This window comes from Sapajus apella, unplaced genomic scaffold (assembly GCF_009761245.1).
Source record: "Sapajus apella isolate SASKATOON/1434 unplaced genomic scaffold, GSC_monkey_1.0 scaffold2, whole genome shotgun sequence".
NCBI classification, from domain to species: Eukaryota; Metazoa; Chordata; class Mammalia; order Primates; family Cebidae; genus Sapajus; species Sapajus apella.
The window spans coordinates 53,078,104-53,104,574 of record NW_022436942.1 but is presented as its reverse complement, the minus strand read 5'-3'; the positions used below and the strand labels follow the sequence as shown (position 1 = coordinate 53,104,574).

At 42.5% G+C, this 26,471-nt stretch overlaps 1 protein-coding gene across 1 annotated transcript in view; it reads left to right on the top strand.

The window, feature by feature from the left end:
* The window catches only part of TMCC3 (transmembrane and coiled-coil domain family 3), a 373,454-nt gene extending 351,517 nt beyond the window's left edge, over positions 1–21,937 (top strand). Inside the window, exon 4 of the mRNA XM_032298101.1 lies at positions 21,701–21,937. Coding sequence (XP_032153992.1) covers positions 21,701–21,748 — 48 coding nt within the window. The 3' untranslated portion in view covers positions 21,749–21,937. The remainder of the gene's footprint in view (positions 1–21,700) is intronic.
* The last annotated feature ends 4,534 nt before the right edge of the window (positions 21,938–26,471 follow it).

Sequence of the window (26,471 nt, the reverse complement as noted above, 5' to 3'; positions counted from 1 at the left end):
GAATCTTAAGATCTTAGAGTCAGGCAAATACTTCATAACTCAACTGGTGAAAGAACATAGAATATGACCTCTATGTTGGGGACATTTGGGGCATCAAGAGCCAAGACTAGTATGTGCAGTCAGGGGCCATCACCAGCTCTGAGATCTATAGGAAGCTGGCACTGGGGTCAGAAGGAAGTTTTAAATTTATTTTTATTTTTTTGAGATGGAATCTTGCCCTGTTGCCCAGGCTGGAGTGCAATGGCACGATCTTGGCTCAGTGCAAACTCCACCCCCCGCCCACCCTGCAGGTTCATGTGAGTCTCCTGCCTCAGCCTCCCAAGTAGCTGGGATTACAGGCATACACCACCATGCCCAGCTAATTTTTTGTATCTTTAGTAGAGATGGGGTTTCACCATGTTGGCCAGGCTGGTCTTGAACTCCTGAACTTGTGATCCACCTACCTTGGTGTCTCAAAGTGCTGGGATTACAGGCATGAGCCATCACACCCAGCCGTGGAAGGAAGTTTCTATAAAATGGAAATGTAATGGGATGATGTGAGATATGAGTAGAATTATTCTCTCAACCTCCTGCTTGTAAAAGGCACAGAGAATGTATCTATCTGCCCACAGGCTCAGGTTTTGGAGCTGGGGACTTGGCAGAGGTTGGTCACATGTTGGGCAAAGAGAGGTAGGCATTGGAGAGAAGTTGCATGAGGCCATCAGCTGGGGTTAGCTGGAAGAGGAAGCCACATTTCCCAAGGGACCCCTGGGAGCTGCTTGGCACTGAGTACCAGGGCAGTTCTCGGAGCCCAGTTGCTAAGCCATGGAGACCAACAGTTCTGCCATAGGCAATTACAAAAGGACACATTCAGCTTTCTCTTTTCCTCCTTGTCCCCCAAAGCTACAGAGGTAAGCACAGGCAAGGATCGGGTGGAGAGAAGTAGACCTTGTCTCTATGCTGCCACTCCCAAGTCTTTTAAAGCCACTAGTCCAGCCGGCACTAGAGGCAAGGAGGAAAGCTTTGAATCCAATAGAAGATTGAAATTTTACATTGAACAGAGCTGAATCGTAGTAACTGGAGAGAAACTGTTTTGATAACTAAAATGAAAAGTTATAGAATCAGACTGGGATATATGTAGCTAATGGAGCCTACTACCCAGTGGGAAAGGGAGGTTCCACAGAGCATAATTGATAGATTTTATTGGGGTAACAAAAAGCATTTCATGTTTATCTCTCCAGAGAATTGACAATCTTTACTAAACTTGTTACTCAAAGGCAAACCAGTAAATATATATTCTGCCGTGGGTGAAAGACTACAACCGTTTCACGCTGCACAGTTAGTTCCTGTGCATGTGGGATGATCACGTGGTTCTCTGGGACTTCAGTCTTGCAGAAGCGTCTTGGGTACCTCAGATAATGGTGGGGAAAGCCAAGAGTTTCTCTTTTCATCAAATTTGTAAATACAGTTTGTTCTTCCGCTTCTACACAAGTACTAGGTTAGAATGTTCATCTTAAGTGTCCTTCCTCTGCTCAGAGACTTCTGCCCCCTGAGACAGCTGGATCAGTACCGACTCCCAACTTCTAAAGCCCCTCCTCACTCCCGCTCTCCACCTCTACCCCAGCTGTGTTTTCCTCCTGAACTTTCTTTTTTTTGAAATGGTGTCTCACTCTGTCACCTACACTGGAGTGCAGTGGTGCAATCTTGGCTCACTGCAACTTCCGCTTCCCAGGCTCAAGTGATCCTCCCACCTCAACCTCCTGAGCAGCTGGGACCACAGGTGCATGTCACCATGCCCAGTTAATTTTTTGTATTTTTGATGGAGATGGGGTTTCATCCTGTTGCCCAGGCTAGTCTGGGACTCTTGAGCTCAAGTGATGTACCCACCTCGGCCTCCCAAAGTGCTAGGATTATAGGCATGAGCCACCTTTCCTGGCTTGCCTCCTGAACTTTCAGCAGTCAGCTTGAGCTCTGGGCTTCAGAAGAGCTATACAATATGAACTTAAATTGTAGTCACAATGGTGATAATCTCACCTCAATGCTGAGTTCCTACCACCCCTTGATTATAGATTTAGGCAGTACAAGAACCCATAGATAGACACATCCATGGGCCAAAGGCAGGAGTCCAGAAACAGACCCGAGGATGAAATCGTGATTCACACAGACCCAAGCATGAAATCATAAAGTACTCTGTGATGAAGGTGATATCACCAGTCCACGAGGAAAAGCAAAGTAGCCCGTAAACAGTGCTTGTATAATTAGTTAACTACATGTGGAAAAACATCCATTTAAGTTCCCATTTCTGATGAGGCTCAAAACACAATACCCCAAAATAAGATGCCTTGGCATATGGAATATTTTAAGCTGAGAGAAATTGAAAAAAATCACAGAGGCAAGGTCTCTCTGACCTTCCCCTGCCCCCTCTCTCCTGAAGCAAGGCCACCGAAACTAGAAGTCTCCTCAACCCTTCTTCCCTGAAGCAGGCCATAAAATTGAGAAAAGTCACTCTTTGACTTTCTCCCTCCCTTCTCCCCTGAAGACCTTCGCGTGGCAGGTGTCCTGCCCTATACCCAGAGAAAAGCAATATCATAGTGGGGTGCCAATAAGAATCTGAACCAATGGGAGGCTGAAGCAAGAGAATCACTTGAACCCAGGAGGTGGAGGTTGCGGTGAGCCAAGATCACACCACTGCACTCCAGCCTGGGTGACAGAGCAAGACCCTGTCTCAAAAAGAAAAACAAAAGCAAAAATTTCTGGGTGTGGTGACATGTGCCTGTAGTCCCAGCTACTTGGGAGGCTAAGGTGGGAAGAGTGCTTGAGCCCACGAGGTGGAGGCTGCAGTGAGCCGTGATCTCATCACTGTTCTCAAGCCTAGGTCACAGAGTGAGACCCTGTCTCAAAAAAAAAAGTTATTCTTCTCTCTTGTTAATGCATCTTTTGTTATGGGAGTGTCAGCCATGAACCTAGCAATGGGTGAGGAAAAGATACCACTTTTTCTCTCTTTTTTTTCTTTTTTTTTTTTGAGATGGAGTTTTACTCTGTCACCCAGGCTGGAGTGCACTGGTATGATCTCAGCTCACTGCAATCTCCACCTCCCTGATTCAAGCAATTCCCTTGCCTCTGTCTCCCGAGTAGCTGAGATTACAGGCACATACCACCACACCAGGCTAATTTTTTAATATTTTTAGTAAAGGCTAATGGTATCGCTACTAAAAATACACCATGTTGGCTAGACTGGTTTCACTATGTTGGCTAGACTGGTCTCGAACTCCTGACCTAAGGCAATCGGCAATCCTCTACCTCCCAAAGTGCTGGGATTACAGGCGTGAGCCACTGCGCCCAGCCCAGTTTTTCTCTCTTATGCTTCACATCCCACAATTTCTGATGGATAAAAGAGTTAGAAGCAATAGATAAAAGAATGAAATTGTAAAAGAAAACTTAGATACATATTTATCAGACCTTGGGATTGGGAAGGAACTTTACAAACATAAAAACCATAAAGAAATCACATAGGAAAAAATGATAAATTTGAATATATCAAAATTTTAAATGTGTACCAAAAACAACACAAATACAATCAAAAAGTAATAGTAACAGGGTCCACTAATCCCCATTGCACCAGTGAACAGCAAGCCAACATCCAGCATGTGAGTGAGACCATCTTGGACCAACCCTTCCCCAGCCATGGCACTAGCTGACACACACGTGTGAATGAGCCCAGCTGAGATCAGCCAAGCCTGTCCAAGTTATCAGATAAATCCTGCTGCTCCATTGACTTGTAAGCAATAGTAATTTTTTTTTTTTTTTGGTTTAGAACACTAAGATTTTTAAGGGAATTTGTTATTCAGAATTAGACAAATGATACAAAAGACAAATTATGAATGGAATAAATATGTGCAAGAAATATGAACAATAAAGATGAAAATCCTTAATATGAAATGAAGTCTTATAAATCAAAAGTAAAAATATCATCTGCCACAGTGAAATGAATAAAAGACACAAGTAGTCAAGTCATTAAGGAAGAAAGACGAATAACTAATAAATGAAGGAAAAAGTATTAAACCTCACACAAATAAGAGAGGTGCAATCTAAACGTTAGATGACACTAAGTTATTTTTTACTTACTAAATTAACAGTTTAAATTAGCAATTTAAAAATGTTCAGTAAGGAAGGGTACTCTCTTATCTATGGGTGGAAGTCTAATTAACAGATCATTTCTGGAAAATAATCAGCAAGATTTAGAAAATGTCTTTGGGGCAGATGTGGTTGGTTGGTGTTGAGTACTGAATTCCTTGTTGTGGCCTGAATCCGTGCTGTTTGCATGATTTTGTAGTTCTTCCCACTAGAAGAGTCTGTTTTCTTGCATAGTGATGTGGTAGTTGGCCTGGTGGCTGTTTTTAGCCAGTTGGAAGTTAACAAATGTATGCTGCAAGCAAAGGTTTAAACATCCTCTGGTTTCAAGTTTGTTCTGCTGCATGTCTCCCTTTACCACAAAAAGAACTTCTGTTATGCAGTCCCGCCCCTTCAACATGGTCTCTAGAGTGAACACTTGGGTTTAGGAAGTTGGAATGGTGGTGGCAGAATTGCACTTGAAACTTTCCTAATTCTCACATAACAATAGCCGGAACAAACATAGCAAACCCAAAAATCTGCAGACGTTTCCAACAAAACCAAATGAGAAGGTGTCCCTTTGAACCCTGAAAATAGAAGTGGGTGAGAATAAATCACTGGTAGTCACAAAACCTGCGTGGCATCCTCATCTGAGCAGGAGAAAGCAGAGAAGAGTACCAAGGTATTTAACAAACCTGAGAACAGAAAACCCCTAAAATATGCCACAAATATTCACTGGAAGGCTCAGCAGGCTAATTTTGGAAGAGTAGCTGAAACTGTTTTGCCTACTCCAATTTGCTGGTGAAAGCAGTGGGGAGCCCTTCTTGATGCCTGAAAGATATAGAGCAGTCCAGCCCCTGTGAACTTTCAAAACCCACTAGGTAGAGATCTCTTTTAGGGAAGGGTCCTTCCCTAAGGAACTACTAGGACTAGAATTAAAATGGAATAGAATAGGCATTACAGAGATGAAGGAAAGAAGGTAGACAAAAGTGATGAGAATCTCCAGGAAATCTTACAAAGCAAATTCTTTTTTTTTTTTTTAACTGCATGAAACATAACAGAATAGGTAATTTTGTAAAGTTGGAACAGTTATTCTGAACAAAGCCTCAATCCAAAAGCTCAAGAAACCTAAATCCATATAAAAATAAGCAGCAATAAAGTATTGTAGTCAAACCTCATGCAAAGTTATTGTAAGAAAAATGAGAATAGAGCAAAGTAATGGCCCTACAGGTAATGAAAGCGGAACAGAAAGATTTTCTTTAAAAAGAAAAATAAAACTCTAATGTATGATTTCAAAATAAGCTGGAAGACATAAAGAAAATGATACAGAACATGAAAGAACAACATAATCAGAATTAGGAAAACTCCGAAGTGAAGTGACAGAACTCAAGAAAAATGTAAAAATAAAATAAATGAAGAGTCAACTATAAGGGACACAGTGAATAAATATAGCAGACAATGCCTTAAGAGAAATAGAAGGTAAAAATAAGGAAAATGTTAAGAAAGTGAAAGGAAGCTAAGAAAGAGAGAAAGATTGGGGAACAATACAACTATTGAATGAATGTAGGCAAAGAAGAACCAATATATGGATAATCAAAGCCTCTGAATAAGAAAACCAAAGCAAGAAAATTAAATATTAAGTGTTATAATTCAAGAAAAAAATGTTAAATGAAACAGGTTTGAAGGTAAATATTGAAAGAGACCATGGGCTGAGTGTGGTGGCTCATGCCTGTAATCCCAGCACTTTGGGAGGCCGAGGCAGGTGAATCACCTGAGGTCAGGAGTTTGAAACCTTCCTGGCCAACATGGCGAAACCCCATGTCTCCTAAAAATACAAAAATTAGCTGGATGTGGTGGTGCATGCCTATAATCCCAGCTACTTGGGAGGCTGAGGCAGGAGAATTGCTGCCGGGGCAGAGGTTGCAGTGAGCCAAGATCATGCCACTGCACTCCAGCCTGGGCAACGGAGTGAGATTTCATCTCCAAAAAAAAAAAAAAAAAAGAAAGAAAGAAAAAAAGAGACTATGCATATGAAAATAGTGAGCCCAAATGACCAATACTAACATGTATTCTAGTATGTCCTTTATTTTTTTCTTTACTTTTTTGTGTTAGCCATGTTTTTGTAATGAACATGTTTTTCAGAATTAGGAAAATATGCACACACACACACACACACACACACAACTGGGTTCAGTCATGCCTCTTCCAAGAGAATTATTTTTACTCATCCAGAAATTAGGCAGTTATCTAAACAGTCTGTTGGGTTACTGATACAGCTTGATTGTTTGTCCCTTCCAGATCTTAGGTTGAAATATAATCCCCAGTGTTGAAATGGGACCTGGTAGGAGTTGTTGGATCATGGGGGCTGATCCCTCACGGATGGTTTGATGCTATCCCTGTGATAATGAATGAATTCTCTCTCTGGTAGTTCACATGAGAACTAATTGTTTAAAGAGCCTGGCATCTCCTATTCCCCACCACTTCTCATGCTCCCTCTCTCACTATGTGACATGCCTGCTCTTTCTTTGTCTTCTGCCATGAGTAAAAGCCCCCTGAGGCCTCACCAGAAGCTGAGCAGATGCTGGCACTATGCTTCCTGTACATCCTGCAGAACTAAACCTCTTTTCTTCATAAATTACCCAGCCTATAATTCTTTATAGCAACACAAGGACAGACTAATACAGATACTGCCTTTTAGCACTTGCTGAGAATAGTCATTCATTCATTTATTCATTCAACAAAAATACTTAATGAGTGCCTACTGTATGCTAGATGTGGTTCTAGGAAACTAGGATCTATCAGTGGAACAAACAACATCCTTATTCTCAGAGAGCTTACGTTCTAATGGGGAAAATGTGACAATAACTGGATGAATAGGGGAAAAAGTCAGCCTGTGATAAGTGCTTTAAAGCATAAAGCTGGGTAAGGGATTGTGAACAATGGAGGTGGTATGAGGTGCTGTGTTAGCTATGGAATAACTGCTCTAACAGTGACTTTTGAGTAGATAACCAAATAAGTAGAAGAGATAACTGTGCAAACTTCTAGGGGGAGAAATACTTCAGGCAGAAAGAGCAGCCAATGCCTAAGGTAGGACAATGCTAGGAATGTTTGAGCTGGAGGGTCTGGGACTTGTTTGGGGAATAGCGAGGAGGTCATTGTGACTGCAGCAGAGAGGTATGGTAGGGTCAGAGAGTGGGGGAAGAGGAGGCTGAGGGATGGCAGAGGTCCAAGGATGCAGGGCCTTAAAGGCCTTGGTGAGGTCTTTGGATTTGACCCTGAGTGAGATGGAAAGCCATTAGAAATTTTGTTTGTTTTTAAGTTTGATTGTATATATATATATATATATATATATATATATATACCTTTAAATTTACTATTTGAACCATTTTAAGTGCATAGTATACAGTTTAGTGCTGTTAAGTACATTATTGTGCAACTGTAACCACTATCCATCTCCAGAACTTTTCCATCATCCCAAACTGAAGCTTTGTACCAATTCAGCAATAGCTCCCATTCTCCCCTCCAGACAGCCCCCGGTGAACACTGTGTTACTTTCTGTCTCAGAAAGTAACATAGTGATTTTGACTATTCTAGGTACTTCATTTAAGTGGGCTCATACTATTTATCCTTTGATGCCTGGCTTATTTCACTTAGTTTTGAAGGTTACTGTCTTCAAGTTATCATCCATATGATAACATGTGTCAGACTTCCATTGGAAAGTGTGATGGTTAATTTAGAGTATCAGCTTGACTGGATTAAGGAATACCTAGAGAACTGGCAAAACATTATTTTGGGGCGTGTCTATGAGGATATGTCCAGAGCAGATTGGCATGTGCGTCTCAGTGGACTAAGTCGGGAAGGTCTGCCCTCAATGTGGGTGGGCATCATCCAACTGGCTGAGGGCCCAGATAGAACAAAATCCTAGGAAAAGTGAGTTTGCCTCTCATTCTCTCTCCTAGAACTGATAATCTCTTCTCCTGCCTTTGGACATCAGAACCCCAGACTCTCTGGTCTTGGGATACTCCAGCACGTACATCAGCAGCCATCCCAGGTTCTAAGGCCTTCAGCCTTGGACTGAGAATTACACCATTGTCTTCCCTAGTTCTGAGGCTTTCAGATTTGGACTGAGTCACACTGCTGGCATTCCAGGGCCTCCAGCCTGCAGACCGTCTGTAGTGGAACTTAGCCTCTATAATTACATGAGCCAATTCTCCTCGTAAGTCCCCTCTCGTGTATCTATATCTATATATATCCCATGGCTCTGTCTCTCTGGAGAGCCCTAACTAATACAGAGGGTTTTGAGCTGAGGAGTAATGGGACTTTACTCACACTTCAGAGGGATAACTCTGGCTGCTCTGTGGGAAGAGACTGAGGTAACCAAAAAGGTGAAAGCGCAAAGACCAATTAAAAGATTATGATTGCAGTCCAGGTCAGAAATAAGAGTGGACTGGACTACGGTGGTAATGGTGGCAGTGGTGACACACATTTCAGAGTCAAGATATATTTTTAAGGCAACGCTGACCAAATTTGCGAATGGATTGGCTATTAGGTATGAGAAAGAGTACAGGCAAGGTTGATCCAAAGAATTCGCCCTGACAGCTGTTAGAGTGGTGTAGTCATTTACAGAAATAGCCAAGAATGCAAGTACAGTAGAGTTCAGTGGTGGGGTGGGGGATGGGTAAAAGCTCACTTCTGAACTGTCAAGTTTGGAATGATTAGTCATCCAGGTGGAGATATAGAATGGAGAGTAGATCTATGATTCTACAATTTAAGTGAGAAGAGAGGGGTTAGGGCTTGAGATACAAAACTGGGTATCATCGACTCATAAAAGGCATTTCAAGCTCTGGATCAGGATGAGACTCCCCCCAAGTACCTTAGTGCAAATCTAGACAAAACGTGCCTGAGGATGAAACTCTGGGACCCTCTGGTGCTCCGAGGCCAGGAAGATAAAGAAGATCCAATAGAAAAGATGGAGGAGGAGGGACCAGTTCCTTAGGAGCACAGCCATGAAAGGCGGTGTCCCAGAGGCCTAGGGCAGAGAATGTTTCAGAAAGATAGATCACCAAGGAAGGTGAAGATTGAAAATGACCACGAGAATTGCAATGTGGGGGTCTCCTGAGACCTTGTCAACAGTGGTTTCTCATCACTCTTCCGCATCCCTGGGGAAGTCATTTCTGGGAGCTTATCTTCATCCTTTTTTTTTTTTTTTTTTAAATAAATTAAAATGCTTTTCTTTTTTAGAAATGGGACCTGGCTGTGTTTCCCAGGCTGTTCACAGGCATAATCCCACTACTGATCGGCACAGGAGTTTTGATCTGCTCTGTTTCTGACCTGGGCTGGTTCACCCCTCCTTAGGCAACCTGCTGGTCGTCCACTCCTGGGAGGTCACCATATTGATGCCAAACAGTGCAGACGCCAGATCAGCATAGCGCACCACTGCCCACAACTCCTAGGCTCAAGTGATCCTCCAGCCTTAGCCTCCCAAGTAGCTGGGAAAACAGGCACGGGCCACCACTCCCAGCTTTTCTTCATTCTTCTAGAGGAGCTTTGGGGGGAGTTAGAGAGTGATAAAATATAAGTACTGTTTATCCAGTAAGTGCCATCCCCCAGGGTTCTACCAACCTCTTTCTGCTCTGAGTCATGTGTGCCCTTGCTGCTGAAGTCATTGGCCAAGCTGATCCTTGAAGTCACTTAGCTTCTCTTTGCACTTCTTTCCGCCCTTTGGATCACAGATACTCCAGGATTTTCAGAGCTTGTGCCTATGGCCCCCATTCTGTTGTTTTGGGTTTATCTTCTTGCCTTGTCAAGTTTGACTTTGTACAAAAATTTTCCACTTATCATGCTCCTGCCTCTGTCTTCTTGACTAGACTGTTTGCATCCATTAAATATTTTTCCCTCTCTTGACTGCTGACCACATCTCTTCTCATCATATAAATTGTAGCTTTACATCAATCTCCATTTCTTTCCACCTGCTGCCAAACTGAAAACGTCTATTCATTATTCTGTGAAAATTTTGAGTGTCGGCTGTGCAGAGCTCTGTTATCAATGCTACACAGTATACCAATAATTATGTCATGGCTGTTGTCTTCATATTTCCTCCAAGGTAATTGGGAGAGAAAAAAAAAACTAAAGATGTGAAATGAGAGGTAATAAAACTAGACAATAAATCATATTTTCCAAAAATTGCTGTCAAGTCATACTGGTACCAGATGGAAGTCAGGGAAGATGACATTTGAGCTAGAATATTGAAAGATGAGAGGGATTTAAATAGTAGAAAGGAAAGGGGCGGGCAGTCCAGGAGTAGGAAAGATATGTAAAGCTTTGAGGACAGGAAGGTACAAGGAAAGGTAGGCTTGCTTCAGGTGATGGAATATGAAGCACCAAGTGCCATGAATTTAATGGTGGCTACTCAATAGTTTTTGAATAATGTAAAAGCAGTGTTGGAAAGAAGAGCTTGGAAGCTTTGGCTGGTACGAAGAATTCAACCATAAGGAGACTAGTAAAAGGACTGGTGCAATAGTCCAGCTCTGACAAGGTAAGAGCTTGAGCTTCAACTGGTACAGAACAAGAGCACCAGTTTCCTGAGAGTTCCAGCAATGGATTTCTCATTGGCCCAGGTTTGGTCATGATCCCCACCTTGAGCAAATCTCCAACGGCCATGGATATGTGGTGATTTGATTGGCTGGGCCCTGGATCTAGTGGTGGTACCAGCTCTACCTGAGCATGGTTAGAGAAGGAAAGGGGTGGCCCCAAAGTGAAATCAAGACAGTGTTCCCAGAAGGGATAATAGATGCAGGAATGTTAAACCAGTCCTCCTCACTATCTTCCATTCATTGTTTGGCTTACCACAGGCTAACCCACCCCTCCCCCGAAGCTGTTCTCACCAAGATCACCTCCTAGTTTACAAAATCACAAGACCTTTACAGGCCTTATTACTACCTTACTTCTCTGCCCATTTGACACTGTTCGATCCTGTAAATATTAGTATTTTCCAAGGTTCTATTTTCAGTTTTGTCTCTTCTTACTCTCCTCATTTTCTCTTTTCCTGGCTTTCTCAAGAGTTGAGACACTTTCACCTCTCATCCACCATGGACACACCTCTATTGCTACACATCTTACTCTGTATTGTGATTATATATGTGTGTGTCAGGGACCTTATGTATCTTTGTAGCTGTAGCTCCTGGGACTTATTGGGAGTGGATTTAATGACTAAACAGAAATGAGGTATGCTGGCAACAAGGATGAATGAAGAGACAAAGATGATGCCATGATTTTGAACCCGGGATTCATGACCAGAAATAGAGAAGTCAGTTTTGGAGAAAAGAGAATGAGTTTAATTTAGATATATTATATCAGGAATGGTTAGGACATCAAACAGAGAAGTCGAGTGGAGATAGTTAAAGATGTTGTGCTCGAAGTCTACTAGATTGTAAGTTTCATGGGCATAGAGACCTTGCCTATCTTTTCCTCACTTTTAGAACATGGCATAAAGTAGGTGCTCTGTAAATGATTGTTGAATTACTGAAATAAGTGTACTCTCTAATCAACACAACACTTTTGCAGATCTGATACTATCTACCTGAGATGACATCAGGTCCCAGGGATTGAGGGCTCAGTCCCACAAGATTGTCCCTACTTCAGATGCCAGTTGCAAGCCTTAGATTGTGACCTGTGCTTTAGACTTGGTGTCTATAAGTTGAGGTTCCTACAGCCCCCTCCTAGGGTTCAATTGAATTGCTAGAGCTGCTCGTAGAACTCAAGGGAATTCTTACTTACTAATATGATTTGGCTGTGTCCCTGACCCAAATCTCATTTGGAATTGTCACTTCCATAATCCCACATGTGGTAGGAGGGACCTTGTGCAAGGTAATTGAATCATGGGGGAAGGTTTTTCTCGTGCTGTTCTCATAATAGTGAATAAGTCTCATGAGATCTGATGGTTTTATAAAGAGGAGCTCCCTGCGCACACTCTCTTTCCTGCAGCCATGTAAGACGTGTCCTTGCTCCTCCTTTGCCTTCCATCATGATTGTCAGGCCTCCCCAGCCATGTGGAACTACAAGTCTATTAAACCTCTTTTTTTTTTCGCTCTTGTTACCCAGGCTGGAGTGCAATGGCGCGATCTCCACTCACTGCAACCTCCGCCTCCTGGGTTCAGGCAATTCTCCTGCCTCAGCCTCCTGAGTAGCTGGGATTACAAGCATGCGCCACCATGCCCAGCAGATTTTTTGTATTTTTTTTAGTAGAGACAGGGTTTCACCATGTTGACCAGGATGGTCTCGATCTCTTGACCTCGTGATCCACCTGCGTTGGCCTCCCAAAGTGCTGGGATTACAGGCGTGAGCCACCGCGCGCGGCCTTTTTTTTAAATAAATTACGCAGTCTTGGGTATGTCTTTATTAGCAGCATGAGAACAGACAAATACACTTACATTTCTCAGTTTATTATGAAGGATATTGCAAAGGGTACAGATGAACAGCCAGATGGAAGAGATGCATAGGGGAAGCCATGGGGGAAGGGGCACGGAACGTCCATGCCCTCACCAGGAACTTCCACATGCTTAGCTATCTGGACGCTCATCTGAAACCTGTCCTTTTGGGTTTTTATGGAGACTTCACTACATAGGCACGATCGATTACATTATTGGCTACTGGTGATCAACTCAAACTTCAGCCCCTCTCTGGAAGTCAGGATGTAAGGCTGAAAGTTCCAACCCTTTAGTCATGCCTTGGTTTTTCTGGTGACCAGCCCTCATCCTGAAGCCATCTTATTATCATACAAAAGACACTATTATCACTCCGGGGATTTCAAGGATTTTAGAAGCTGAGAGCCCTGAATTGTGGATGAAAGCCAAATAGATATTTCACAATATCACACAGATGAAGTCATGTGAGTGGCTGAGATTTTTAAGAGTGGGCACAGACTTGACCCCAGAAGAAGGGTCCCATATGTAAAAGAAAGGATGGAGACAAGAAGATGTGCCCGGGATGTCACAGGCAGCCATCTATTCAACAAACAGGAAGGGAGGGCTTTCCATGGGCTCCTTATTTATTAGGAAAGAAACCTTTCTTAGAACCCTTGTATCAGATTTCTCCAAATTCCATTACTTGGAATTAGGTCACATGCCCATGCTGGGCTGCAAGAGAGGCAGAGGAAGCAAATATATTGCATTTTCAGACTCTGTAATGGGGAGTTTGATTTTGACAGCAAAGAAGAAAAAAGAAGATACAGGATGGGTAAAGGATTTTTTCTGCCTCCCAGAGAGCCGTGAAATTTTAAATGAGGAGAAGGCCGTAAAGAGTTTTTAAAAATATCCACTTACTTTGGGGACATTCTTTCAGGTTCAAAAGGTTCTTCCACATTACTTCTTCTGGCACATTAAACAATGTGCAAATGACCTGGGAGAAAATACATCTCCTCTCCCAGACCCTCTTGTTTACATCCTCTCATCTTCAGCATTGGGGTCTCGGTTTGAACCCTTAAAGCAACACTCTGCTATTTATTCGCTCTCCTCCAGGTCAGGGAGAAGGTTGAATTTAAATAACTCCAGTTCAGAGCAATGGCGCACTATAGGGAAAGTTGACTTTGAGATTTGCCAGATGGGTCAAGCCTATTTGCAGCCTTAAAAAGGCCTGAAATCACAGCCCTGACGCAAAGCTGCAGGAAGCAGAAAGTGGCAAGCTTCCTCTCCAAAAACTGCATCAAGTAAAATGTTATAACAAAAGAATTCATTTTCCTACTCCTTATCCTAGACTGCAATTGGGCCTAGACTCCAGTTCCTTGGGGGATATATCACAGCTGTGCCAGATGGGCAAGGAAAGGAGCCCATGATTTTTTTGATGCTATATTTATGAACTGAAGAAATATGTGATAATAGCTAGAAAAGGAAAAAGCGCAGGCAGTAGGAAGTCACCAGGAAACTGCTGGCATGGCCAACAGGTATATGAAAAAATGCTCAGTATCACGAATCGTCAGGCACGTGTAGATTAAAACCATACTTTGCACCTGTTAGAATGGCTATTATCAAAAAGACAAAAGATAACAAATGTTGGAGAGGATGTGGAGAAAAGGGAACCTTTGTACACTGTTGGTGGGAATGTAAATTCGTACAACCATTATGGAAAATAGTATGGATGTTCCTGAAAAAAATTAAAAATAGAACTACCATATGATCCAGCAATCCTACTTTTGAGTGCCTATCAAAAGCAGGTGAAATTAATATGTCAAAGAGATATCCCCCATGTTCATTGAAGCATTATTCACAATAGCCAAGATGTATGGAAACAACCTAAGTGTTCAACAAATGAATGAATAAAGAAAAGGTGGCATGTGTACACAGTGGAATAACACTCAGCTGTAAAAAAAGAAGGAAATCTTGTCATTTGCAATAAAACATGAATAAACGTAGAGGGTATTATATTAGTGAAATAAGCCAGGCATAGAAAGGCAAATACTGGCCAGGTGCTCACGCCTGTAATCCCAGCACTTTGGGAGGCGGAGGCAGGCAGATCATCTGAGGTCAGGAGTTCGAGACCAGCCTGGCCAACTGAGTGAAACTCCATCTCTATCGAAAGTACAAAAATTAGCTGAGTGTGTTGGTGGGCACCTGTAATCCCAGCTACTCAGGAGGCTGAGGCAGGAGAATCACTTGAACCATGGAGGCGGAGATTGCACTTAGCCGAGATCATGCCAATGAACTCCAGCCTGGGTGACAAGAGCAAAACTCCACCTAAAACACACACACACACACACACACACTGCAAGATCTCAGTTATATGTGGAATCTGAAAAAAGTTGAACTCATAAAAGCAGAGAGTAGAATGGTAGTTACCAGGGGCTAGGGGATGGGGGGATTGGGGAGATGTTGGTCATACAATAAAAACTAAACAAAACAAAAAAAAACTGCTTCTATGGCAAAGGCTGTGGAGAAGCTACTGCAGACAGAATAGGAAAAGGCCTATGACAGAGACAAGGAAGGGAGACGCTGCAGCCAACAGGTGGCTTTGCAGTGTCAGGATGACAAGGGAGACGTTTGCAGAAAGCAGTGGCCTTATTGTGAAGCTCTGACTCTGCCAAGTCCTAAGTTCTTTAAGGGTATTAGTGTATTCAGTAGGCGGTCTTGCTGTTCCCACCTTACAGGTAAAGAGGTTGAAGCACAGGGAGGCTGAATCTCTTCCTTGCATCTCTTAGTGGCTGAATGGGGAAGCTGGGGTGTCACGAGGGCTGACTGACTCTGCTTAGCACTCTTAGCACTTAGCACTTCTCTGCTCAACTGTTTCCAGCTCAGTGACTTATCACTTGGCAAAGACATCACTGGTCACAGGACAGCTGACAATGGCAACTCTTGGCCACTTTGTCTTCCCTGCTGATGGCTGTGGAAGGGCAGGCAGAAGTGCAAGTGCCTCCTTCTTCACACCGTGCACAGAGCAAGGGCCGGACATAGTCAAGCTCAAACATCCATTGCTCACATCAGATTCATCCCTCATTTTTCTGTATTAGTTTGTTCTCATGTTACTATTAAAAATACCTGAGACTGGGAAATTTATAAAGAAAAGAGGTTTTATTGGCTCACGGTTCTGCAGGCCGTGTAGGAAACAAAGCAGCTTCTGCTTTGTGGGAGGCCTCAGGAAGCTTCCAATCATGGCGGAAGGCAAAGGGACAGCAGGCGTATTACATGGCAGGAGCAAGGGCAAGAGAGAAAGAGAGGAGGAGCTGCACACTTGTAAGCAACCAGATTTCACGAGAACTCACTCGCTATCACGAGAACAGAATCAACAGGGATGATGCTAAACTATTCATGAGAAACACAGCCCCATGATCCGATTACCTCTCACCAGGCTCTACCTCCAACAGTGGGGATCACAATTTGACATGAGATTTGGGTGGGGACACAGATCCAAACTATATCCCTTCATTAAGGAGTATTTGAGGCAGAAGTATTTCATTCACCTTTTACCTCAACTATGTGAAAGTGGCTTTATAAGGAGAAAATAGAAGCTCACAATGCCTAAGTCACTGGCCTAAATCTTGCAGCTAAGGGAAGATCTGGAATTTGAACACAGAGCTGGCTGACTCCCAAGTCCGAGTTCTTTCTATTATAACACACTTCTTTTCAGTGATAAGTTGGGGCTCTTTGAGACCATGTTGGGCCTGCTCCTTTCTGTACAGTTTCTGCCACTGCAGGGGCATCTAATGGACCCAAGGCAGAGTTTGACTTATGCGAGTGGAAGGGGAGGGAAATATTTTTGCTTGTCATCATTCATGTCTCCAACAGAATTCTCAAAAAGGAGCCACTGGAAACCACGGTTTGGATGTTTTGTCCCCAAAATGTTGAAATGTTGGCCTCCAGTAATTAATAGCCTACTGAACAAAAAAATTCCAGGACCAGATGGATTCACAGCCAAATTCTACCAGAGGTACAAAAAGGAACTGGTACCATTCTTTCTGAAACTATTCCAAACAATAAAAAAAGAGGGAACCCTCCCTAACTCACTTTATGAGACCAGTTTCATCCTGATACCAAAATCTGGTATAGACACAACAAAAAAAGAAAATTTCAGGCCAATATCCCTGATGAACGTTGATGCGAAAATCCTCAATAAAATGCCCTCAAACCGAATCCAACAGCACATCAAAAAGCTTATCCACCACGATCAAGTCAGCTTCATCCCTGGGATGCAAGGGTGGTTCAATATATCCAAATCAATAAATGTAATCCATCACATAAACAGAACCAATGACAAAAACCACATGATTATCTCAATAGATGCAGAAAAGGCCTCCAATAAAATTCAACACCCCTTCATGCTAAAAACTCTCAATGAATTAAGTATTGATAGAACTTATCTCAAAATAATAAGAGCTATTTATGACAAACCCACAGCCAAAATCATATCATACTGAATGGGCAAAAGCTAGATTCATTCCCTTTGAAAACTGGCACAAGACAAGGATGCCCTCTCTCACCACTCCTATTCAACATAGTATTGGCCATGGCAGTCAGGCAAGAGAAAGAAATAAAAGATATTCAAATAGGAAGAGAGGAAGTCAAAATTGTCTCTGTTTGCAGATGACATGATTGTACATTTAGAAAACCTCATCGTCTCAGCCTAAAATCACCTTAAGCTGATAAGCAACTTCAGTGATGTCTCAGGATCCAAAATCAATATCCAAAAATCACAAGCATTCCTATACACCAATAATAGACAAACAGAGAGCCAAATCATGAGTGAATCCCATTCACAATTGCTGCAAAGAGAATAAAGTACCTAGGAATACAACTTACAAGGGATGTGAAGGACCTCTTCAAGGAAAACTACAAACCACTGCTCAAGGAAATAAGAGAGGACACAAATCAATGAAAAAGCATTCCATGCTCATGGATAGGAAAAATTAATATCGTGAAAATAGCCATACTGCCCAACATAATTTATAGATTCAGTGCTATCCCCATCAAGCTACCAGTGATGTTCTTCACAGAATTAGAAAAAACTACTTTAAATTTCATATGGTACCAAGAAACCAAAAGATAAAAGGCCAACATAGCCAAGACAATCCTAAGCAGAAAGAACAAAGCTGGAGGCATCACGCTACCTGACTTCAAACTAACTACAAGCCTGCAGTAACCAAAACAGCATGGTACTGGTATCAAAACAGATACATAGACCAATGGAAAAAAACAGGGGCCTCAGAAATAACACCACACATCTACAACCATCTGATCTTTGACACACCTGACAAAAACAAGCAATGGAGAAATGATGCCCTATTTAATAAATGGTGTTGGGAAAGCTGGCTGACCATATGCAGAAAACTGAAACTGGTCCCCTTCCTTACACTTTATACAAAAAGTAACTCAAGATGGATTAAGACTTAAACATAAGGCTGGACGCAGCGACTCATGCCTGTAATCCCAGCACTTTGGGAGGCTGAAGGGGGCCGATCGCAAGGTCAGGAGATTGAGACCAGCCTGGCCAACATGGTGAAACCCCATCTCTACTAAAAAATACAAAAAAATTAGCCGGGTGTGGTGGTGTGCACCTGTAGTCCCAGCTACTCAGGAGGTCGAGGCAGGGGAGTTGCTTGAACCTAGGCAGCAGAGGATGCTAAGAGCTGAGATTGTGCCACTGCACTACAGCCTGGGTGTCAGAGAAAGACTCCATCTCAAAAAAAAGAAAAGAAAAAAATGACTTAAATGTAAGACCTAAAACCATAAAAACCCTAGAATAAAACCTAGGGAAGCCAGGTGTGGTGGCTCATGCCTGTAATCCCAGCACTTTGGGAGGCTGAGGTGGGTGGATCACCTGAGGTTAGGAGTTCCAGGCCAGCCTGGACAATATAGTGAAACCCTACCTCTATTAAAAATACAAAGCACTTGCTGGGCATGGTGGCGGGCACCTGTAATCCCAGCTACTAGAGAGGGGAGGCAGGAGAATCACTTGAATCCGGGAGGCACAGGTTGTGGTAAGCCAAGATCTCGCCATTGCACTCCAGCCTGGTCAACAAGAGCTAAACTCTGTCTATAAAAAAGAAAAAGAAAACCTAGGCAATACTGTTCAGGACATAGGCATGGGCAAAGACTTCATGACTAAAACACCAAAAGCAATGGCAAAAAAAAGCCAGAATTGACAAATGGGATCTAATTAAACTAAAGAGCTTCTGCACAGCGAAAGAAACCATCATCAGAGTGAACAGGCAACCTACAGAATGAGAGAACATTTTTGCAATCTATCCATCTGACAAAGGGCTAATATCCAGAATCTACACAAACAAATTTACAAGAAAAAAACAACCCATCAAAATATGCACAGAGACTATGAACAGACACTTCTCAAAAGAAGACATTTATGCAACAAACATATGAAAAAAACCTCATCATCACTGGTCATTAGAGAAATGCAAATCAAAACCACAATAAGATACCATCCTATGCTAGTTAGAATGGCAGTCATTAAAAAGTCAGGAAACAACAGATGCTGGAGAGGATGTGGAGAAATAGGAACACTTTTACACTGTTGGTGGGAGTGTAAATTAGTTCAACCATTGTGGAAGACAGTGTGGCAATTCCTCAAGAACCTAGAAATAGAAATTCCATTTGACCCAGCAATCCCATTACTGGGTATATATCCAAAGGATTATAAATCGTTCCACTATAAGGACACATGCACACGAATGTTCATTGCAGCACTGTTCACAATAGCAAAGAGTTGGAACCAACTTAAATGCCCATCAATGATAGAATGGATAAAGAAAATGTGGCACATACACGCCACAGAATACCATGGAATACTATGTAGCCATAAAAAAGGATGAGTTCATGTCCTTTACAGAGTCATGGATAAAGCTGGAAACCATCATTCTCTCCAAAGTAACACAAGAACAGAAAACCAAACATCACATGTTCTCACTCATAAGTGTGAGTTGAACAATACGAACACATGGAGACAGGGAGGGGAACATCACATCGGGGCCTATTGTGGGGTGGGGGGCTAGGGGATGGATAGCATTAGGAGAAATACCTAACGTAGATGACAGGTTAATGGATTCAGCAAACTACCATAGCATGTGTATACCTATGTAACAAACCTGCACATTCTGCACATGTACCCCAGAACTTAAAGTATAATAATAAGAAAATAATAAGAAAATAAAATGAGAAATGTGGGCCTCTAATGTGGGTGATGGGCCTAGTGGGAGGTGTTTGGCTCATGGAGGCAGATCTCTCATGAGTGGCTTGGTGCTGTCCTTCAGTGAGTTCTCAGTCTATGAGTTCATACAAGATGTGGTTGTTTAAGGCCAGGTGCGGTGGCTCATACCTGTAATCCTAGCACTTTGGGAGGCTGAGGCGGGCAGACCACCTGAGGTTAGAAGTTTGAGACCAGCCTGGCCAACATGGTAAAACCCTGTCTCTGCTAAAAATACAAAAATTAGCCTGACGTGGTGGCACATGCCTGTAATCCTAGCTACCCAGGAGACTGAGGCAGGAGAATCACTGGAACCCAGGAGGCAAAGACTGCAGTGAGCCGAGATTGCACCACTGCACTCCATCCTGAGCGACAGACCAAGACTCCATCTCAAAAAAAAGAAAAAAAAAAATGGTGGGTGTGTGGTGGCTCACACCAGTAATCCCAGTATTTTGGCGGCCAGGAGGATCATGCAGTCAAGAGTTCGAGACCAGCCTGACCAACATGGTGAAATCCTGTTTCTACTAAAAATACAAAAATTAGCCAGGCATGGTGGTGTGTGAAACCCCATGTTGGTCAGCCTGGTCTCAAACTCCTGACGTGCACCACCATGCCTGGCCAATTTTCGTATTTTTAGTAGAAACAGTTTCTACTAAAAAATTAATTGGGCATGATGGTGCGCACCTGTAATCCCTGCTACTTGGGAGGCAGAGACAGGGGAATCACTTGAACCTGGGAGGCAGATGATGCCGTTGCACTCCAGCCTGGGCGACAGAGTGAGACTCCATCTCAAAAAAGAAAAAAAAAAAAGAGGTCTGTTTGTTTAAAAAAGCCTGGCAACTGCTCCTTCACCCTTGCGCCCTCTCTTGCCATGTGGTGATCTGGTTTCCCTTCACCTTCCACCATGATTGTGAGCTTCCTGAGGCCCTCACCAGAAGCAGATGCTGGCACCACACTTCTTATACAGCCTGCAGAACAGTGAGCCAAATAAACCTCTTTTCTTTATAACTTACTAGCCTCAGGAATTCCTTTATAGCAATGCAAACAGACTAACACAGGGGGTGAATTAGTGCAGGGAATTTTTAAACTTTTATATATATATATATATATATATATATGTACTTTTTTTAAATTGAAGTATACTGTATATATGGCAAAGAACATGAACTGTGCTAATTGTAAGTGTAGAGCATGGTTAATTTCTACCTGTGTAGATGCCTGCATAGCCATCACTCACATTGAGATAGATAGAGAACATTTCCTGCCTCTTCCCAGGCAAAACCCATTTCCTCCCCAGAGATAACCACTATTCTGATTTTTATCATAATCAGTTTGTTTTGCCTATTCTTGAATTTCATATAAACAGCAATGGTGATTAATACTTCTTTTGCTCATTAGTGTTTAAATGAAATATACAAAATAGCGTAAAGTAAAACATGAAACTCTTTCCCCTAACTCTACCTTCCTGTCTCTGTTCCTAGTGTCTAGCAATGGCATCCTTTGAATCTATTTCCTAATGTTCAGGTACCCTAGAAAACAGAAGGGGAGTCTTGCTTTAAGTGTCAACTTGTGGCTTTTTCCCTGTGTTTTCTAGAGGAAGAGACGTACCAGCTACAATACGCATAGGCAGAAAATCATTAAGAGCTTCCCTTATAAAGGGTGGGTGCTGGAGGAGGAAGCTTAACTGTTCTTCAAGAAAAGGGGGATCATTCCCGGGGTGGTATGTACACAGTGGTTCTTGGTCCATGAGGCAGAAAAAAAGATTCCTGACACCCTCACTGCAGAGAAGACCTGATGCTGGAAACAGCAGCCCATCCATAGGCAGTATTTCTCAGCTCCTGCTTTGCACCTGAAAGGGGCTATGTTCTCAATAAATAGCCAATGAGTTTAAGACAGGGGCATATCTTCTCTACTCTTTCTCCATCTACAGCCTGGATGCAGAGGACTCAGAGGTCCTAGAGACCCTAAAGGAGGGTGAAGTCACAGAATGGAAGGCGTCCGGGCTCCTAGATCACCATGTAGAAGGCTGCATGCCAGGTAGGCATACCCACGTGGGACTATCACACCATAAGGAATACTCATCTATTGTGTTAAGCCACTAACATCTAGGGGTTTGTTTAAGTAGCAGTATTCCCCTGAGAAACGCAATCCATGAAGAAACGAACTCCCCAGAACCAGGTATACCACAATCATATGCCCTCGGAGGCGCCTAGGTGTGCACACGGGAAGACTGGAAAGCTAGTGTGTCAGTACTTTGCGCTCTGGCCCAGATATGCATGAGGATTCTATGTCTGAGCAAGACAAGTCTCCCCTACTTCTGGAAGCTGCTGGAGCCTTGAGGGGGTGGCCTCCTGGGGCAAGCAGCATGACCTCTTCCTGCAGCCTCTATGTGCATCTGCAGACACTGCCACTATCTCCTACACACCTGAGCCACCAGGCATCCAGTGAATGGTACCATGGAGCTCAGTAATACTGGTCCCCTGTTGCCTGTATTTGCACCATTTCTCATTGTGAGAAGGCAGGGAATGTAAAGCACTTTGGTTCAAAGAGCTGTAGGCATTTCAGCTGGAGCTTCCCCACCAGGTGTAATGTACACCTGACGAGAGTGCAAAGAATCCACATTGTCTGTTTCAGAGAATGACAGTGCTTTAGCTTTGTGGCTATTACTAAAGCTGGGGCTTAGACTGACTCTCATTTTGAACAGAATTACACCCAGCTTACTCCTCTGCAGCAGTCAATGACCTAAGGTAGTGGGACTCTGCCCTCAAGACCCAAAAGCATTAGGGAGACTGCTGGATGTGCAATGGGTGAGGACTGACGTTCTTGGAGAAGAGATAGCCCGGATTTCAGGCTTAGGACATCTTGAGCTTTGATCCTCTGAGGGTGGACCTGGAAAATGGCTTTTAACTTTTCAGACCTTGACCCACAATAATAAATAACGACCTATATAGTGACTCAGTACATATTTCTAGAATGTACCCTGGTATTATCTCTTCCATCCCACTCCAAAATACATTTACTTATATTCCATTCCACTTTCTAAAAGCTGATCACAACCCATTCAATTGATTCCATCACAGTAGTGTGCAGCAGTTCATACTTTGAGAGACTTGGACTGGGACATACTGGCCGCCCACCCCTACCCCAACTGTGCATGGAGCGGGACTAGACTGTGATGGTTAGGAAGATGTCTCTGGAGCCAGAATGCTCAGATTTGTATTTTGCCTCTTACTCTTATTAATTTTGTACCCTGAACAAGTTCCTTAACCACTCTGTTCTTCAGTTTCCCATCTGTAAAATGGGGTTGTTTTCAAAAGTACCTACTTCATGGAGTTGTTGTAAGAACTGATTATACATATGTGAAATTAAGGAACAGGGCCCAGCATCTAGTCAGTGCTACGTAAGTGTTAGCTTTAATTATTAATTAATTGGGTTATTCCTTCTTATTCTGTATTTTGTTGTTGCTGTTGTTGTTTTGTTTGTTTGGCTTTGGGTTTTTTTAGTTGGAGTCTCGCTCTGTCACCCAGGCTGGAGTGCAGTGGCATGATATTGGCTCACTGCAATCTCCACCTCCTAGGTTCAAGCAATTCTCCTGCCTCAGCCTTCTGAGTGGCTGGGACTACAGGCGTGTGCCACCACACCCAGCTAATTTTTGTATTTTTAGTAGAGATGGGGTTTCACCATGTTGGTCAGGATGATCCCGATCTCTTGACCTCATGATCTGCCCGCCTTGGCCTCCCAAAGTGCTGGGATTACAGGCGTGAGCCACCATACCCAGCCTCCTTCTTATTCTGAAAGGACAAATATTGAAGTTTTGAAGTCCCTGGGACACCTGAGGATTCTGACTCTCTAAGTAAGCCCCATGTGTTCTGGGCTTGGAACTATTTCTCAGGCGGAGGCAGTGTGACTCACACCCAAAGGTATGCCATGACAGATAGGACTAAGTGGCTTAGGTCCTACTTGGTTTGTGGCTCGGTGGAAGGTGCTACGGCAGAAGTGCAGAAATATGATTCTGATACTTTCTTTCATGAATGTGGGCTTGGAAATTAGTTCTTCAAGATGGTCACCCCCCAGATATTATTCCTATTCGAGGCTCAGTTTACATATGAACACTTCCGTGACAGTTCTCCAATTCTCACTGGGAAATAAATTTTTCATAGTCTGCTTCCTCTTTACATCTCTTGTGACACCTGTTATTATTATTATTACTTAAAAGTAAACTTTAGACATGTTTATGTATCCGTCAGTTGGTTTTACTGAGATATACTTTGTATGTAATGAAATTCATCCTTTTAAGTGTATAGTTTAAGTTTTGACACATTCAGCTGTGTAATCGCTACCACCACAGTCAAGTTACATAACATTAACGTCACCACAAATAACTCTCTTTTGCCCCTTTGTGGTCAGTGCCTCCTGTAACCCCAACCCCAGGAAACCACTGGTTTATTTTCTGTCTCTAAAGTTTTGTTTTTTCCAGAATGTCATAGAAATTGAATCCTGTAGTGTGCAGCCTTTTGAGTCTGATTTCTTTCACATAATACATGAGATTCACCCAAGGTGTTGCATGTGTCAATAGTACATTCCTTTTTGGTGCTGAATAATTCCGTGGATGTATCATAGTTTATGTATCCATTCATCTGTTGAAGGATATTTGCGTTCTTCCAGTTCTTTTGAAGATAATGAGTTGCCTATAGGTTTTTGTGTAAATATAAAATTTCATTTATCTTGAGTAACTCCTTGGGATAGAATTGCTGGGTCATATGGTAAGTGTAGGTTTAGCTTTATAAGGAACTGTCAAACTATTCTCTAAAGTAGTGCTATCATTTTGCGTTCCCATTAGCAGTGTATGAGAGTTGCAGTTACTCTACAACCTTGCCAGAATCCAATCCAGTTTCCTTCCCACTTCCCTCTTCTCCTCTCGCTAATTTTTTTTTTACAATGGTAATAGGTATATAGGGAATAAGCTTTCTGTTGAGGTATAATCTACACACAGAAAAATGCACAAATTATGAGTGTCAAGCTTGAGCTTTTCAGCCAATACCCCATCTCAAAGGTAACCTTATCCTGGCTTCTCTCAATGTAGACTAAGTTTTGAACCTTACATAAATAAAATAATACACTGCATACTCCTTTCTATGGGTTCTTTTGCTCAATATTATGGTTGGGTGATTCACCAATATAGTTGCATGTTGTTGTAGTTATTTTTCTTGCTGTAGGATATTCCTGTATATGAATATACACCAATTTGTCTATTCTAGTTGATGGCCATTTGAGTTGTTTCCAGGTTTTGTCTATTATGAATAATGCCTCTATGAACATTCTTGTTGCCATTTGGGAGATCCCCAAGACTATCCTTAGGTTCAATAATTCACTAGAAGGACTCACAGAACTCAGAAAGAAAGCTGTTATATTCACCGTGATCATTAATTACAGTGAAAGCATACAGGTTAAAGTTAGCAGTGGGAAAAGGCACAGAGGACAGAGTCCAGGCAAGTTCCCAGGCTGAGCTTCCAGTCATTCTCTTTCAGTGGAGTCCTGTAGACAGCGGTTACTTCTCTCAGCAGTGATGGGTGGCCGATCCATGGAGTAATGGCAACCAGGGAAGCTCCATTAGCCTTGGTGTCCTGGGATTTTACTGGGGGTTGGTCACATGAATATGACAACTACCATTTGGCCATTCCTAGTCTTCAGCTTCTCCAGAGGTAAAATTGATGCCATGTGGCCCAACACCCTGGCTATAAGTGACATCACTAACATAGGCTATTTGGTGCAGCCCAAAGCCCCCAGGTAGGACATTCTTATTCCAAGGGCTTGGAGGTTGCCTCCTGATCAAGGGCCAAACATTGTTTTGGACAAGATTAATCCTTTAATGCATACTTGTATGTCTTTCGGTGAACATATGTAGCATTTCTGTTGGCAGCTCTATTCTTAGCATACCTAAGAGGAGAGTTACTGTGTCATAGGCTATGCAGATGTTCAGATTTAGTAGTTATGATCAGTTTTCCAAAGTGTCTGTATCAATTTACATTCTCCCCAGAGTGTCTGAGGATTCCAGTTGCACCATGTCTTCTCCAACCCTTGGTATTGTCAGATGTTTCATTTTGCTTATTTTAGCCATTCTAGTGGGTGGGTAGTAAAATCTCACCGTACTTTTAATTTGTATATCCCTCCTGAATAATGATGTTAAGCACCTTTTCATGTGTTTATTAGTCATTTTGATATCATCAGCACTTATTATTATCAACTCCCTGTATTATAATGTAACAGTCTTACTAAAGCCCTTATAATAGTAAACACACTGTAGCTCAACACACACACACACACACACACACACACACACACACACACCACACACACACACACAGACATATACACAAAGAAGAAGCTCCTTACCTATTGATATGCAAAGACCCTTAATACATACTCAGGGGAAAATGGTGCAGAGAGAGTGTGTATAGTATGCTATCATTTCTGTGCAATGTTTGTGGAAAAAATGAATGCACATACACATATACATTCTTAAATATGCATAAACATTTTTCAGAAGGATAAACAGAAACTATAGTCACTACTCATTGAGGAAGAAAACAAAGTTAATGGGGAATGGTGTGGGGGAGGAATGAGTGATTTTTCACTGTATATCATTTAATATTATACTTTAATGTGTGAGCAATGTAAATCTTTTTATCTAAACTAAATCT